This window comes from Schistocerca nitens, chromosome 2 (genome assembly GCF_023898315.1).
Source record: "Schistocerca nitens isolate TAMUIC-IGC-003100 chromosome 2, iqSchNite1.1, whole genome shotgun sequence".
In the NCBI taxonomy this organism is placed as follows: Eukaryota; Metazoa; Arthropoda; class Insecta; order Orthoptera; family Acrididae; genus Schistocerca; species Schistocerca nitens.
In genome coordinates, this window is record NC_064615.1 from 818,275,322 (window position 1) to 818,294,066 (window position 18,745).

The 18,745-nt window shown below is 38.6% G+C and overlaps 1 protein-coding gene across 2 annotated transcripts in view; it reads left to right on the forward strand.

Moving 5' to 3' along the window:
- Positions 1-18,745, forward strand: part of LOC126234653 (lysophospholipid acyltransferase 6) — a 151,304-nt gene that overhangs the window by 120,840 nt on the left and 11,719 nt on the right. For both annotated transcript variants that reach the window (XM_049943385.1, XM_049943386.1), the window contains 3 exons: positions 6,816-6,954; positions 14,896-15,043; positions 15,472-15,677. In XM_049943385.1, the coding sequence (XP_049799342.1) occupies positions 6,816-6,954; positions 14,896-15,043; positions 15,472-15,677 (493 nt within the window). The remainder of the gene's footprint in view (positions 1-6,815; positions 6,955-14,895; positions 15,044-15,471; positions 15,678-18,745) is intronic.

Below are 18,745 nucleotides of genomic sequence, written 5' to 3' on the forward strand. Positions count from 1 at the left end.
TTACCACTGCCCTGCACTGTTTCCTCTGAATGATACTCTTGTTTGCTAGCAGAACTATGATCATTGGCTGACACAAAATTGCTGTCTTCTTTGTCTATTTCTTGATCTATATCACTGACACCTTCCTTCATCCACCAACCAGCAATTTCATCAGACTTGAGTCGTTAAAACTGACAAGTTCCACTGAATAAATGTTCTGCTATACCAAAGAAAACGTGTATGTAGCACATGAGATGCAGCCTAGGAAACCCCAATATGTGGCAACAAACATGTGTCAACAACAAACAAAGAAGGCAATAATACAAGTGACAGAAAACATTGTATGGTTGTCGATTTAAGGAGGGTAGAGGGTGGTATGGATGCATTCTGCAAGAACTGGTGTTAGAGAGAGAGTTCAAGGATTTTCAAGCAGACTGAGTGACCACATATCATGAGTTAAGGGCTAGAACTGCCTACAATGGCATTCAGTGTGACAGTATTCACAGTCTTAGAGAACTTAATCATTTCCCAGTACTTCATTATCCTACTTCATTGATTCTTCCAAATGACCAACAGTCCAACATCTGATTTTAGAATATCTGCCAGAACATGGTGTAATCCAGCTGGAATCTTCCTGTAACTCCTGGCCTTTTCCAAGTATATATACATCCTCCCCTTGTGGTGTTTGAACATTGTATTCACTACTACCATTTGCAATTTATTGCAGGTCTCAGTCTTTTTCCTCATCAAGCCCGTATTTCCCATAACTTTTTCTTCTTTTCCTTCTCCTTCTCCTTCTGTCATGTACCAAAACCCCATGATTATTAGATTGTCATTGCCACTTACATACTGATTTACTCGTACAGTGTCCTAATATACTTTTCCTACCTCTTCATCCTCTGTTTGTGATGTTGGCATGTATACCTGAACTATTACTGTTGGTGTTGGATTACTGTTGATTCTGATGACAATAACTCTATCATTGAACTGTTCACACTTACTCATTCTCCACCCGAGCTTCGTATGCATAATAATCCCTCTTCCATCATGCCATTTTGTGCTGCTACTGATGTTATCTTATATTTGTCTGACCAGGAAGCTTTCTGACCAGAAAGCTTTAAGTTCTTTCCATTTGACTTCATGTCATTCGTATTCCATGTTATATTTAGAACAGTTCATAATACATTTTCAGTGATTCATAATAAATTTGGAATTTCACACAAAATTTACAAAATTCACTATCAGACTCAGTGTACTTCTTCACTCTGAAGAGAACATTGCTCATCTTAGGGCAGACTGTATAAATGTCATTGGCTAGACAGCAATTTTGATATTAGTGCAGAAAAGGAAACTGGTTCACATATTAGATATATTGTATAACACTAAACCTGGATCAACTGAACGCAGTCCAGTATTGGTCTACAAGGATTGTACAAAGTATGGACTAGCCAAGCCTGCAGGTGGCATTGTTCGTATCTGGCCATGAAGGCACCTGTGCAGTGTCCTCAATACCTTGCAAGCGTCAGTCATGGTCAGAATAATGATATGTGTAGTTGTGAGTGCAATATATCAGAGCTAAATGAATTTGAACACAGGCAAATTGTTGGCACTCGTATGGTGAAGGCTTCCACAATGAAGGTACCGTATCGTAGATTTATATCACTTACACGGAAAGTGGAAAAACATCATCCACTAAGTCACAACACCGATGAAAGTGTGTGTTAAGCGATTGTGACAGATGGTCATTGAAGAGGATTGGGGGAAAAATTATAGGACAACAGCTGAAAAAGTCACTGCAGAACAGGATGTTGCAAACCCTTCATAAGCTTGGAAGTGCTGGGCAAGCTGGAATTCCGAAACCACTTATTAGTGATGCAAATACCCATAACAGGAAATGTTGTGCCAAAGCCACAAAACTTGGAATGCGGAGCAAAGAAAGACAGCCATTTTGTCGGATGAGTCTTGTTTCATAGTGTTTTCAACTTCTGGCCAAGTTTATGTATGGCATGTATGGCCTATTCTCTCTCTCATTTATGATCCAAACAGCTTGCTGCTAAGAGTGAAATATGATGGGGATCTGGTGATGCCATATCATGCTATTCCATGGGCTGCAAGATCACAGTATTGTCAAGAATGATGTGACCATTTTGACTGATCAGGTCCATTACTAGAATATTTGTTCCCCAGTGGTGATTCTGTGTTCCAAGACAAAAGGGCCCCCGTTAACACAGGTTTCATCATCCAGGACTCTTTTGTAAGTACAAGGATGACTTTTTGCATCTTCCATGGGCACCATAGTCACCAAATCTCGATGTTATTGAGCCTTTGTGATCTACTTTGGAGAGAAGGGTCCGTGATCACTACTCACCTCCGTCATCATTACATGAACTTGCCATTATTGGCCAGGGGGAATTGTATAATATTCACTTGAAGACCCTATAGTAGCTGTATTTATCCATTCCAAAATTACTGGAAGTTGTTTTGAATGCCAACAGTTTTCCTACTCTAATTGGGCATTTTGATGTGATGTGTGGTGTTGTTGGTGTTCCCGTATTTTTGCACGCCTCCTGTAAATTAGCATAAGACACACTTGGCGACACCACTTAGCAGTTGACACGATTATCATGTTTTGACCACAGATATTAACTGTTCATTGTAGATACATAGTATTTATTTTTGAAGACTCCATTTTCGAAAAATATAGAAAAATGAGTGCCAGAATTTCCTCAAACTTCTTAAAGAAACTTCTCCATAGCCAAATGACATTGAAATAGTCAGCAAAGCAAGCAAAAAGAAATTTCTCTGTGCTTAAAGCTCTTGAACACAAAATGCTGACCATCAGAATGGGAAATGACAGTTGGAATATTCTTATGTTACAGTCTGAAAATTTTGTGTTGTCATAATTACTTTTATAATCAGTACTGTAGGGAATACATCATTTGGCAGCTGATAATTCATGACCACTGTTTTTTGCCTTTGGTGTTATGACTGATTTGACTGGGGTTCTGAAACTGTGGACCACTGTGGGGTCACACCAGTCTTTCAGCTGTTTGCTGAGCGTGATGGAAACATATATACTGCAAATTGCGATTATGAATGTAGGCTGATTTGTGTGTTTAAATAATTCCCAGGCTTTAAAGCCATTGTTATTCAATGTTAATGGAACTATTGACACAGAGAGCAACAGAGACATACATTTGCAATGTCTGATTAGGTAGAATTCTCATAAACCAACAGTTCATTTGACCACCACAATTATTTATTGGACGTGGTTCCATTCTTAGGCCTTTGAACAAACTTTCACAACCAGATATATGAGGACCAACATTTTAACTCTGAAGAATGATTTAAGTTGGTAATTTATGTATTAAAAATCATTTACAGAGATGCCAATAAGTGTATAGTTGTCATAGTGGTTTAACCCTTTCACTGCTCCCGACGGAAATATACGCTAATCGTTTCAGTGCTCCAGACGTATATATACTATTTTCTATAAAAAATACTTACAGCGGTTCCCTGCTACAGTTGTATAGTTATGTATAATGCCGACAATCGGGCCAGCGAGTCAGAGGTCATTGTTGCGCAAGTATGCAGTTTAATTATTGGAATACTAGGAAATACCTGAACGATTATTGTATGCTGAATTCTCTTTCTGCTGAGTTCATTTGTATCGCTATATTACTTAGTTTGTGTGCGGCCGTTTCCACGTTACCGAATAAAATGACGCGACGTTACCGTCCGTTTACAGATGATGAGCTGCTGAGTATTCTAAACCAAAGTGACGACGAGGACATCATCATGCCCAATTCAGCTGATTATGGGTGGACAGATAATGACGACGGCAAGCTGGCAGATCAATCTGTTACCACAAATATAAAAAATATTTGTGAACCAACAAACGTTGAACCAGTAAATGCATATCCAGATTTTGAAGTTATCGTCGATTCTTTCTCCGATTCCGAAGAAGAGCCTGAGTGTATGCCTGAAAAATCTCCTAAGAGATACAAAACAGTTGATTTTAGATGGAAAAACTCTGATTTGGACCCTGAAGTGTATAATTTCGATAACAGTGGTTCCGGTTGCAAAATTGTCAATTTAGATGATTTATGTACTGTATACGACTGCTTCCAAGTTTTTTTTTTAGCCAAGAAATTGTGAGCTACATAGCTGAGCAATGTAATTTATATTATGAACACCTTTGCAATGATGCCAGTGGAAAATCAAGACTGCGACGTTGGAAAAACACAAACAGTGACGACGTTTACTGTTTCCTTGCTGTAAATTTTCTGATGCCTCAAGTGAGAAAAAATGAAATAAACAGTTATCAGACCAACGATCAGTTACTGTCTACTCCAATATTTGCGCAAATCATGCTGAGAGATAGATATCTTTTGTTACTTAGAATGTTACATTTTGCTGATAACAGTAAGGACCCTGGAGATGACAAAATCTGGAAATTACGTCGAATTGTGGATCACTTAAGAAAAGTATTTCCAGGTGCTTTCTATCCTTTTAAAAATTAGTGCATTGACGAAAGTTTAGTTCTCTTCAAAGGTCGTGTCTCCTTCAAGCAGTACATTCCTTCCAAACGCCACAGATTTGGTGTAAAATTTTTTGTGTTATGTGATTGTGAAACTGGTTATATTCTTGACTTTATTATTTATGTGGGTGCAGCAACAGACATAAAAAAAGAAACTGACTTTGGTGTAAATGTTGGAATACCTGGAAGCATTGTTCTCACTTCACTTGAAAGTTACCTTGGTATAGGTCACACACATGTTGACAACTGGCACACTAGCCCAACGTTATTTTCTTATTTGCATGACAGAGTGGCTAATGCCTGTGGAACTGTGAGAAAAAAAAAAAACACAAAGGCATGCCTGCTTTATCAAAAAAACTTAGAACAGGCGAGATCGAGTTTATGTCAACAGATAAACTTCTTGCTCTGAAGTGGCAGGACAAACAGGAAGTGAGGATGATTTCAACTCTTCATACAAGCGAAATTACAGCGACTGACAAAATTAACAGAACCACGAATGAACCAAAAACAAACCCAGCTTGCATCCTAAGCTACATTTAAAATATGGGGGCCGTCGACAGGAGCGACATGATGCTAAGTTCAGTAGAATTTGTGCGAAAAACTGTAAAATGGTATAAAAAAGTATTTTTTCATTTGGTGGATCTGTCTCTGCCGAGTGCGCATGCATTATATAAAACTCAAACCAGACAAAATATTTCAGTATCTGATTTTCAACAGAAAGTTATCAAGGAGATCCTAGAGATTCACCACCAACCGCAAATACAGGGACGTCGTGGAAGGAGATCGGCTGATGGTGACAATCCCTTACGCCTAACCGAGCGCCACTTTATCTCGCTAATCCCAGGAACTTCAAAGAAGAAGGCCACCCAGAGAAGGTGTATTGTATGTGCAAAACATGATAAACGAAGTGACAAGATACATTTGTGTAAAATGTAATGTGCCTTTATGTTTATTTTTATTTATTTATTTATTTTTTTCGTGATATATCACACTTTGAAGTGATACTAATGTAATATGTTTTATTTTATTTTTTCTCCTAATAAAGTACCTTTTTTAACAAAATAAGACTTTCTGAACAATGGTTTAAAAAAGGAAACAATTTACAACGACAATATCGGATTTTGGGTCTCATTTTTATCTCAATAATAAAGGTAGACTGCTACAGTCATATATATACGCACCGGGTGAAAATAACGCGCACAGGGTGGGAGCCGCTGAGAGGAAATGTGCAGTGAAAGGGTTAAATACAAATTCACTAGTTGAAAATTTATTACGAATTGTGTAGTTACTAAATACTTCAAGAATATAAGAGACTCCCCCCCCCCCCCACACACACACATATACACATATGCACAAACATGCAAAACTGTGTCCTTACATAGTGTCGGCTGGATGCACAGTGCAGTTCAGTAGGTGGACTAGGATGGAGTGGAGGTTGTATCAGGTGGGATCGGTGGAGGCAGAAAGAGGCAGAGTCAGGAAGAGGGGTTGGGGGTGCATAGCTAGTAGCTTGGAGGGAGGCAGCCTGTTTCTTGGCTAGGAATGCGGGAGGGATAGTTGGCAGGTGTTACAGGCTAGGCATGTGATGCATGGGTACTGGAGCAAGTGGGGAAGCAGTGCATGATGAAGGTTCTGTGGAGATGTGAATTGGGAGGGGGTGATCTGCAGAGCTACGTGAAATTAGCAAATAAACTTTGAAAAACAATTAATAAAGCCTGTTCTTTTTTTATTGATGTTTTTACAACATAGGTTTCTAAGATCAAATAGATATGAGTTGTTGTTCCCTTCTTCTTTTGTGTTAATTCTTTATAAAGACACCTTTGCTCATATAACGACCTAGGAGATAATCTAACATGCTCATCAATTGTTCTGTGGTAGCACAGTGTAAGCAAAATCATTTGGAGCAAAGGGAACAGGGAGGAGAGGGTGGGAGAGGTGTGAACTGCAAGGGTGGGGGGTGGGGGGGGTGGGGGTGGGGGAAGGCACTAGCAAAATAAAATGTAGTGAACATATGGTATTTTTCAGAAACCATTCAGAATAATATGTAATCTGCATGATCTATTCTATTAAAGTCTCCAAATACGGACTTTTTTTCCCACAGTACCTTGTCTGTTAATAATAAGGGATGGCTTACAAATATTTATTGTTATTCTCCTGTAGCAATTACCCTCACTCTAATAAAAGATACAAACAGTGCATTTATTAGTTGTAAAGTGCTAACAGAAGCATGTAAGAATGTATTGCGTCGTTCTTCTGTTTGTTTCAAGCTACCCTGTGTGTTGTGTTATTGTGGTAGGAAGATGCCCACGGCCTTGGAGTACTTCAGCTACATGTTCCATTTCCAAGCACTCATGTGTGGACCTGTCATATTCTACAGAGATTACATTGACTTCATACATGGGCACAACCTCTTCAAGCACCCATCACCAACCTCAGTATGTAACTTCTGTTTGTTTTACTGCATAACTATAGTGTATTATAACTACTTATAAGACTGTTTAATCCAACTTTAAAATGAGCAACCTCTAAAATGTAGCATATTGTGCTATTAAGTAATTTTAAGCAAATGTAGTGATTCTTAGTGAACCTGCAATGTCAGAGGAGAGATTTGGAGTTCAAAAGGGACAAGCTCTCAGAAAAGATTAATTTACTGTATTTATTTATAATAGAGTCCTAACCATAGCCACTTAAAACATAGTACAGTCTGAAACCAGGCTAGAGACATCTTACACATCAAATTTAGGAGAGAACCACTATTCAAATAGTGAAAATAATGTGACTAGATAAAGGGGGGGGGGGGGGGGAGGAAGCCCTGCTCACCAAGCAGAGGCAGGAGAGTAAACATGTAAAAAGAATTACATTTTACAAGCTTTTGGAGCCAGTGGTTCCTTCATCTGGCAGACAGGTTGAAAGGAAGAAATAAGGGTGATGGAAAAAGACTGGTGAGGTTTACGAAAACTCTATCCTTTTTCACAAACTTCATCAGTCCTTTTCCATTACCACTTTTCCTTCCCCTTCAACCTTTGTGACAGAAGCAGGAGCCACTGGCTCTGAAGCTTGCAAACTTTAATACTTTTTATGTGCGTTCTCCTTCCACTTCTTTGTGAGTAGATCTTTTATCCATCCACTTACATTATGTTTTCAAAAGTTGATTATTTTCATTGATTTATTCAAGCAGTGATTATTACAAGATGAGATAAACACTTAGAAATTGTGAGGTACATATGCGTAGTCTTTGTCAGCTAAAAGAGGCCAGATACTAATGACAGCAAAGACCACTGGCAATCCAGTGTTAAGAGAGACATGCTAAAGTTAAGCGTATCTTATGTCTCTGAGTTAGGTAATTATCTGTACTATTTACCACCTTTCACACACACATCCCATTTTAGTGTATAACTTCTGAAAAAGGTACTTTTGATTTTGAAAGTTAAGTTTTGTAGTTTTGTTGTTCTGTCACTGCATGAGTGTTTTGCTCCTATGGGATTATTAGAAATATTTATAAGAATGTAAACGTTTGTCATTGAATTCCCTACTCCAAATGCTGAATCTCTTCCCCCAAGGTTTCTGTTATTCCCTCTTTTGCTTTAATTATGCCTAGTGTATATCTGGACCAGTAAATGAAAACTTACCAGTAATAAAAAAATATTATCAGTATTCTCCAAAACTGTTGTGAATATCTCTGAGAAAAAGTAGGTGGACAACCATCTTCAATCAGTCTTGAGACCGTCCTTCAAAACAAAATGACATCTAGTTAGATTAACCCCCACTGGGGGAGGGATTGGTGAGGGGTGGGGGGGAGGGAGGGATATTGGGGGCGGGAGAGAGAGAGAGAGAGAGAGAGAGAGAGAGAGAGAGAGAGAGAGAGAGAACAACAACAGTATGCACATGTGTATTCATCACGGAAAGTTGAAACTCTGAATGATTGTAACAAAAAAATGAACTTGGGTTTTACATTTAAAATATTCAAATAAGAAATTTATGAGTTCCTCAGTATTGTTTTCAACTTTACCACCAGTCCCTCAGAGTTTCATATCTTGTAATGTTTCACTATGTAAAGCTACAGCTGAAGCTTCGTTTTCAAAGTATATTGTGAATCATTCTACTTTTACCACCACACTGTTACGTTTTCTTTTCTTTTTGCTATCCTTCAACACTTAGCCTTTAATTTGAGTCCATATAAGCTGCTTATAATTAAAATGGATGTAATATGGTGGTGGGCTCAGAACTCTGCAGCCATATTTTTAACCAATTCATACATTACATTCATACACAAATATAGTTCATTCAGAGCCACAAGAACCAATAAATTATCCTTGTTAAAATCATTTGATATGGAAATATTCTTACAAGTCACCAGTTGAAGACATCCTGTTTTCTGGAGACAACTGTAATAGCCTTGTGAAATATGTCTATTAGTAAAAGGAATTGTCTATAACAATTAGGGAAGATTTGCTTCTTAAGTTTTCAATGCACAATCATCAAGCCACTGCTGAGAGGTGTTTTCATTCATTTCTGCATGGTATTTAACAGTTTACTTTTTAAACATAATAAAATTTTCCACCAATGTGATGAGTTTAGTCTCTCTTAGCAGTGTCCTGCCCCTCTGCAATGACCATGACTCCGGATTTGGGGGTTGGGCAGATTTGGGGTTTGTGGCTCACTAGGTAATGGATAAATAATTCCTCATTGCAGGGATTGTACACTGAAAACTCTTCTTCTCCTCATTGCTGAAAGACAACATTCCAGTGTAAAGAGGTAATGTATAAGTGAACATGTAAGTTGTAGTATTTTGTCATCAGTGCATATGTCCGCCTGATTAGCGGAGTGGTAATGTGCTTGCCTCCCATGCAGCGGGCCCGGGATCAATTCTGAGCTGGGTTGGAGATTTTCTCCACTCGTGGAGTGCATGTTGTGTTGTCCTCATTATCATTTCATCCTCATTATCATTTCATCCTCATTATCATTTCATCCTCATTATCATTTCATCCTCATCATCATTCCATCCTCATCACCAGCATGCAAGTCACCCAGTGTGGCGTCGACTGAAATAAGACTTGCACTTGGCGGCTGAACTTTCCCAGATGGAGCCTCCCGACCACCAATGCCACACAATCATTTCATTTTTTATCACTGCTTATTATAGGCATGGGGACTCTGAAAACTTGTGTTAAAAGTACACACAGTTAAAATATTATACCAATTGCTAGGGCATGACTGTGGAACACATGCTCTAGAATACTCACGCGCTCTGTGAAATATTCATTTACTTTTCTGAAGCAGTGTGGCATCTGGAGAAGGATCCAGTTACAGGTCATTTTTGATAATGCAATCAAAATAATTTCACAAGATGAGTCAGGTTTCACTTCTGTGAATTTAAGTTGCTTGGCTGCACAAAACATTTTCTGGTTTCCTAAAAACCCCGAAGCAACAATCTTTCCAAATATTTGATCTACTCTCTGCACTTTGCTTCTCCTTTCTGAATGAGTTGGAAACATACATATGATTAACAACAGTTATTTTGAAATAATGGAGGCAACACCAAATTATTTGTCAACTCACAACTATATCTAGCAAAACCAAATAGAAAATGTGAGACTGTTTCTGGCTGGCATTCACTCACTATGACTGCTACCACAACAAGAAAAACAAGTAACAAATTTTTGAAAATATAATATTATTGGGTAGATAAAACAATCTATTCACTGAGTGGCAGCAGGAGAAAACACACACACACACACACACACACACACACACACACACACACACACACATCTAAATCTTCAAGCTTTTGGAGCTAGTGGCTCCTTCTTCTGGCAGAAGGGTTGAAGGGGAAGGGAGAGGGGTGAGAGAAAGACATATTTTGTTTTTCTCCTTCCATCAGTGACAAATGAAAATGAATTGGCAGCAGAGATATATTTTCTCAAGTGAGCACCTAATGGATATGGAAAGGAACACATAAAATAATAATAGTAATAATATGAGGGGAAGTCAAAACGTAAAGGGACTTCTGCAATTTCTCACTATAGGGCTTGGTAACACTGCTAGTATGGAGGTCTTAAGTATTGTCATCTGCAACAATTCTATATAAAGTATCACTCTTATTCCTGCATTAGTTGTTGTATTGTAGCAGGCCGTGGAACATGGCAGCCCCATTGGTGATCTTCACCAAGGAGGAAATGAGGAAAATGATTTGCCTTTTGTGTGTGGAAAAGTGTTAAACCTGCAGAAATTAGTAATTCAATGCAAGTACAGTATGGTGACAACTGTTTGTCGTGAAGTTAGATCTACGAATGAATAGAGTGCTTCAAACAGGGAACAATTTCTCTAGGGGACAAGGGAAGATTATGGCGAAGGCCCTTGAATCTGTGATCCTTCATCGACTTTCCCAACCTCCTGCATCCGTGCTGAACAGTTTGGATTGAGCAGGCCATTGACACTAACAACCAAGGACAATTTGGAAGTCGTTGAAGGTATGGTGATGGAAAACAGATGAATCACAGTGATCAAAATTGCCAGTACCCCCTTTACATATCAGTCATGGTTCACTCTATTCCATCTTACATGACTGGCAAAATTTTCAGAAAGTGTGTGCAAGGTGGATACCGAAGGAATTGTCAGTGCATCATAAGATGCAAAGGATGGACATCTTTTGCAAACATCTGATCCATTGCTATCACACGAGAGATGGATTTTTACGGAATATTGTTATTGTAGATGAAACGTGGGCACATCATTATTAACTGGAAAGTAAGGCTGAAAGCACAGTTTTCAAACATCCATCATCACCAGAAGTTCAGAAATTTAAAAATTAGCCATCAGCTGGTGAGATTATGCTAACACTATTCTGGGACATGGAAAGTGTGGTAGCTGTTCCTTTCACCCCAAGAGGAAAAACTGTGTACAGTGAGAACTACTGTGATGTGTTGCGAACTAAACTGAAAGCAGCAAATAGACCCATATGTTGGGGAAAACTGCAAAAAGATGTCATCCTGCAGCAAGGTAATGCTCAGACACATTCTGCCAAACAGATGACCAAAATAATAAAGGAGTTGGGATTCGAATTGCTGGAACACCTAATACATTGGCCAGATCTGGTTCCAAGTTGTTTTCATAGTTTGGTCCATTAAAAGAAGTGCTTTGGGGAAGGTTTGCAACTGATGCAGAAATCACTGATGCGCTGCAAAATTGGTTACAGGTGCAACAAAAAACTTTTTCTGACAGAACCAAAAAACTTGTGAAACTTTGGACAGAGCATTTTGAAGATCAGGGAGGATATGTAGAAAAAAATGTATGTTTCGGTTTTCAATCATTAGAGTAATATTCCTTTTCTCAAGAGTTCCTTTACTTTTTGACTTCCGTTCGTAATAATGATAGTGTTACATTACGACCATGAAACTAAATGGGGTTTAATGTCACAGCAGGGGAGGGCGGGGGGGGGGGGGGGGGTTAGTTTCCAATTAACTTGTGCATTTTATAATTTCATGAGTTTTTTCCTAAGTTCTTATTGCTATTATTTATATTGTGTTAATTAGCTGCTGTTCATATGTTACTGATTGCTTACTGATCAAAGAATAACAATATCTACTAGGTAGAAGGGAGATGTGTTGACAATGAACACTGATACTTGTTTCACTGTTAAAAGAATTGTCATCCTTCATTTAAAAAATTTGGATAACAAAAAGCTTTTTTCCTTATGTATATATTCCTTTGAGTCTGCAGAGAAAGAAAACTGCGTAGAAACTCACATCCATGGTTTTTGCTGGAAAAGTGTTTCTTATAATTTGATCATGATTATCTCACAGATTTATATAAAATAGCAAATTCAAAATAAATAAATAAAAAATGAGGTGAAACTAAAGCTACTTTATTTTCTGACAATACAAAATTATCAAAATGTATTCAAATAATCAGCCTACTTTAAAGGCAGACTTCTCATGATTAAACAGTCAGTCAGGTTTTCAAAGATTATACAAAGATTTTTGCTGAATAATTTGATGCAAGGAATCCATAATCTCTACCTGCTGATTCTCAAGCAATTTGTGGTTCATATATTTCATTCATTGTGCGTCTATTAGTATTCTTTTTCACGGAATTATTACAGAACACATTGTGTATGAATGAGTGAATGAACTGCACATGTAAAGTCTCTGAATGTAATATTAAGAATCAGTAAGGAAATACAGTAAGTTCAAATGGCTCTGAGCACTATGCGACTTAACTTCTGAGGTCATCAGTCGCCTAGAACTTAGAACTAATTAAACCTAACTAACCTAAGGACATCACACAAATCCATGCCTGAGGCAGGATTCGAACCTGCGACCGTAGCGGTTGCTCGGTTCCAGACTGTAGCGCCTAGAACTGCACGGCCACGCCGGCTGGCTACAGTAAGTAAAGTTGTATGCCACTCTTAGCTAGAAAGCTACAAGGGCTAGGTCCAGCAACCTAGTGGCAAAGGTTTCCTTTCCTCACAAACAATGGCATCATTTCCTTCAGGAAATGTAAGTGCTGTATTGGAAGTGTACATGTTAAGGAGAGGTCATTGCCAAAGAATGCATGGAGATTTTATTGTCATGGTTGTATAATGATGAGAGAGAAAAGAGAGGGTGTATATCAGCATTGGAACATAGCCTACTCCTTTTGAGTAGCTGCCACAGAGCTAGGTCACTTGTTGGTGAGACACTGCTCACATTTAGGATGATGGGAATTGAGATACTCATCTCACCATCCAGATTTTGGTATCTGTGTTTTCCCTAAATTATTCAAGGCAAAGTACACCCAATTTCCTTTCCCAACCAGAGCTCCATCTCTAATGACCTCATGTTAATGGGACATTAAACTCTAATCTTCTTTGATGAAAAGTTCTCATTTCCAGCTGGGTAGCAGTGTTTCTTTCCTTTGAATCACCACAGCGGTACCTTTGCACTCTTTGTCTCCATCCAGTGAAGCATCACCTTAACAGTGTCACATCACATGCCATGATTTCATAATATTGCAGAGCAGTTTGGAATTTAATCCAGGGTACTGGCTCCAAATCTGGTGGTCAGGAACTGTACTCACTACCTCTATTTCCTTCACTGACCAAAAACTGGCAGTGAAATTTTTTCTGCCTCTAGGATTTGAATCAGCTACCTCCTCCTAAATTGAACATAGTTTCACAAGCCTTCGTTATCAATAAAAATAAGTTATTGAAATTACACTTTTTTTGCCTTTGATATCGTGCATGCAGAAGAGAGAACTAAAACTTATCAAACATTAAACCAGTAATGCAATAACATCCAGGAAAAACATGTAAACCTTTGCTACAGCCTCCCTCGACATCTGTTGTTACTGTACAGCACTGTTCTTAAAATATTAAATTAAATGGTGCAGTGGTTTAGAAATGTCACATTCAGTATGAGGATGATTCTATGCCTCATCTGACTTAGATGATTTAAATTTCTACAATATCCTTAAATCACTTCAGGTGGTTGGTGGGATGTTGGGTTACCAAAAATTTACCAATATTTTGTTCCGTTTTTGTCCAAGAGCTATTAATCAATCTCTCTTATGACATCATCATGAAGAAAGTGTTTGTGTGTTCTATTAAACACCCCAATGCAAAGTATCATTATAAAAACTATAAGTCATTCATTAGTTATATTTTGAGATGATCGGGGCTCACATTGAGTAGCTTCAAATACATCTAGAACAAAGTTACAATAATTTTAATGTTACTTTTACAATATTAAACTGATGTAACTGACTGTCACCATGCCCCTCAGCAAGTAGCACACAATCCTTAATATTTAGAAGTAAATTAGGTAATAATAGAAAGGTGACAGGCTGTATGCAAGCCATTTGTGGAATATATGAGAACTCTCTTCTTCACATTACCATTCCAAAATCAAACAAAAATTACTCCATGCCAGGAAAGCTCAGAAGCTCATCTCCCCAATAAATACTACTCTGATAAACTTATTACAAAGCATATTTGGATTTGAGTTCTATTTCATGTCATTTGTGGTCAAAGGCACCATTTATTTCTCCAAAAGAACATGTCAACATCACAAATGCTATACAACTGAGTGCTGTGCACTAAAGTGTCAAATTTTGACAGTTAGCTTCCATCATAGAAAACTGCTACAATTAATATTAAGGTTTTGTTTATCTTATCCACTTATTCAGTGACTAAAAAGTGCCTGCATAAATCTCTTTTTCAGCATTCTTCCCTCCATCTGATGGCACAGCAGTTTTGATTGGTGGCCCGTGCTTTTTCTTCTTTGTCCTCTTCACAAGTATGTGGTAACTGCTGTGGCCTTTTAGCTCCAGCAGTTACCAGACTAAGTGGGGCATTGAGTGTTATTCTATGAAAACTTTTGAAGTTTTTTTTTTTCCAGGGAGCACTGGACAGAAATTCAAATAGCAGTAAAGTAGTGCTGGAACCATCACCATGTCTTGTGGTTCTCAAGAAGGTTACCTGCTCACTGCTCTGTGCTTTATTCTTCGTAAAACTGATTCCATCGTTTCCCATCACAAGAGTAAAAGGTATTTCTTTTACAGATAGTTTTCTATTAGACTATGTTGATGCCTTTTTTAAATTTTTAATTCATGTTTGAATTATAACAAGAGTCTATGAGAAATTTTCCTTCTTCTCTGTGGGTTATTTATACGATGAGTCTTACTCAGTGTGCATATATCTTATACGTTTCTTATACCTTAGAGTATAGTATGTTTTTGTACAATTTATTGGCTAAATAGCAGATTATTTGTGAAATAAATTCACTTGTATCTTCCTTCCTTCCTACAAATGTTTCTCCAACTTTTACCATGAATAATCTTAAGAAAAATTTAGAAAAATTTTAAAAAATGTGGTTATTATAATAGAAAAGAAATAACTCATTTTGAGCAGTTGGTAATCACAGCAGCAACATAGATCCTATCAGCTCCAGACTAGTTTCTTATTCATTTTTCAGAATCAGACTTTGTGGAGGAGGCATCATTAGCTGAGAAGACTATGTACCTGATAGCAGCAACTTCTCTAGTCAGACTTAAGTATTACCATGCCTGGCTCTTAGCAGATGCAATTTGCAATGCTGCAGGGCTAGGATTCAATGGCTATGATAAGGATGGTAATCCTCATTGGGATCTTATCTCAAATGTAGATATTTTAAAGTTTGAGGTATGTAGCATAGCTTTTTTACTGAATTTTCTTTATTCTTTCTTAGTTGTTATAAAATATAACCATTTACAGTTTTCAAGACTTGTTTGTAAAAATAGTGTTAGATGGAAAATACAGCAATTAAAGGAAATCTAAAATGAATGAAAATAATTTCAGATGATAACAAAGAAAAAAGAAACACTTCCTTAATGTTCTGCAACTATTATTTGTTATGTTGTAACCACAGTAAAATAACATATAGCCCACTGGTATATCTCTCATATTTGGGTAAGTCATCATTTTATCTGTGGCTACTAAAGGCATGTTGTGTGCCAGTGGAGGTGCAATGAGAACACTTGCCAGGTAAACAATGTAGAATAGTTTCACTTGAATATTAAAGAACATAAGTCCTCTTGATGTAATTTTGAGTTACATATAAGAAAAGAAAATATAATTTAGTGACCAAAGGCGAAAGTGAATCCATACTTGGTAGCATAAAGCCAAAGTCTGAGGAAGTAACAAGACTCTTACTGATGGGCTGAGGAAGTAACATGTTTCTTACTGATGGGCTGTGGATGCAGCCAGCTCCTGGCCCAGAGAGCTCAAAGGAATAACAGGTTTGACAACTGAGACCAAACTGCTGATCCGTGATTGAGTGCTGGCTTAAATGGATACGGAGCAAGTTGCTGATGGGTGTGTGACATGGCATAGGAAAGTACTGCTCACAATTGCAGCATCATAGCTGTGGAAGCACCACCATTTACTGTTGTTATTGTCCAAAAAATTTACCAAAATGTGGGTTGAGCTTGGATTATTGTTTGGCTCATAGGTACTTGTGCCTTTTTAGTTGCAGGCAGTACCTGGCATGTGATCACCTGCGGGATGTGTGTGTGTTGGAGGGCTGAAGGTTGCTTTCTTGTAGTAAGCACACTGCAACTACACTCTGTAGTAGTCACCTGATGAAAGCCTAAGAATCTGAAAATAAGTTAGTGAGTAAATAAGTAATAGTTGCAGAACATCAAACAATTGTTTCATTTATTATTGAGGGGTTGTCGTGTTCTGTCATTCACTAATGGAAGATTCAGTTAATGATATTTCTGGATGAATTTAAAGGAAGTATGCAGAACATTGTATCAAATGTGATTATCTGTATTTTGGATGATTATTCATATGAAACCTTTAAAGAATGAATCTACCTCTTGTATCATCTCAAATTGTGCATGGTACTGTTACTTTCATGGTAAAATTTACATGAGACAAATAAGGAAGTTTAGCTCCTTGTAACGGAAGGAGGAAGGAAGGAATTTCCAGTTTATGGTTGCTACGGACAGAGCAGAACAAATCACCTCAACAGATGTATTCATGTTACAGAATTACTGTCTGAAGAATTAACAAAGTTTATTTTACATACTACAGGATGATACTGGCAAACAAAACAGTTAACAAATATTTACAGAGTGACTCTACTCTTCCCACCTTTTCCAGTAATGGATCTCCCATACCTTGTCTCACCAGTCCTTTGCCGTAGCCCACATACCCAGTGTGTGGCCACAAAGGAGCACTCCTCTCATGACTCAGTTTCACCCTGGATGATATCAGCTGAATCACATACTCTGCCCAACATCCTCCTCAATACCCTCCCCACCCCTCCCATAGTGTTATTCCATCACCTACTCAACCTACATAATATCCTTGTTTGTCCCAACTCCATCCCTGCTCTCTACCCCTTGCCTCACGGCTCATATAGATGTAGGTCCTTCCACTATCACATACTCCAGTCCTGTCACAGGCATCTCCTACCCCATTAAAGTCTGTGAAAGCAGTCACATGATTTACCAACTAAGTTGCAGCCGCTGTGTCACAGTCTAAGTCATCACGACATCTAACAAGCTGTCTTTCTGCTTGTATTGCCACTGCCAAATTGTGTCCAAAAGGCTGTGGGCCCAGCCAGTTGCTGAACATGCCACACAATATGCTGTGCTTCACATCCTGTCCCAACTGAGTGATTGCAACCAACAAAAGTTTTTCTGAGTTGTGCAATGGGAACTCTCCCTACAACCTATCCTTCAATCCTGTAACACCCCTGGTCTCAGCCTTTCCTAGTCCCTGTCCTCCACCTAACTATTCACTTTGCTGGTTCCACTCCAGTACTGCACATGTCTTCTATCCTGCCAATGCATGTACAGAGCCCTTTCCCCTTCCCTTCTTCACTCCTTTCCTGTCCCCCTCTCCCTTCCCAACTACCCCAGCACAACCTACCAGTGCTACAACTAGCAGGCCCTGTCTTGTTCCCACCAGGTCTTGTGTGCTCCTAAAAGCATCTTTCCCCATCCCTACCCTGCTAATCCCTCACCCTCCCTTCCCAACACCTGTTCGTACCCCAACTACCCACCTCAGGTAAACTGCTGCTCACGTCAGATGCAGTTGGGCCATAGTGCCTGGAGTCAGCAGCTGTGTGTGTGTGTGTTTTTTTTCGTCTTCTGAAGAAGGACTTTGTCTAGAAGTTGAAATATTTATAGCATTCTTTTTCATTGTGTTTATCTTGATCTCAATGCTGACCCTATAAGGAGTAGCAATCTGTCCTGTCTCTGGATTGACTTGTTTTGATTTCACACTAATGTTGGATATCGACATCTCATTGCCTACACAAATGTGGAAAAACAAATCATTTCCATCTTGTCAGTAACACACCAATCACTCTTGTCTGCTTGATATTCATTGCTGTTTCTACTGGTCAGTAAACATTTTTATTTCCCACCTTATTTACACTATGTGGTCAAAGGTATCCAGACACCAGCTGAAAATGACTTGCAAGTTCATGGCACCCTCCATCAGTAATGCTGGAAATCAGGATGGTGTTGGCCAACTCTTAGCCTTGCTGACAGCTTCCACTCTCGGAGGCATAAGTTCAATCAGGTGTTGAAAGGTTTCTTGGGCAATGGTAGCCCATCCTTCATGGAGTGCTGCACTGAGGAGAGGTATCAATGTCGGTCGGTGAGGCCTGGCACGAAGTCAGCATTCCAAAACATCCCAAAGATGGGCTACAGGATTCAGGTCAGTACTCTGTGCAGGCCAGTTCATTACAGGAA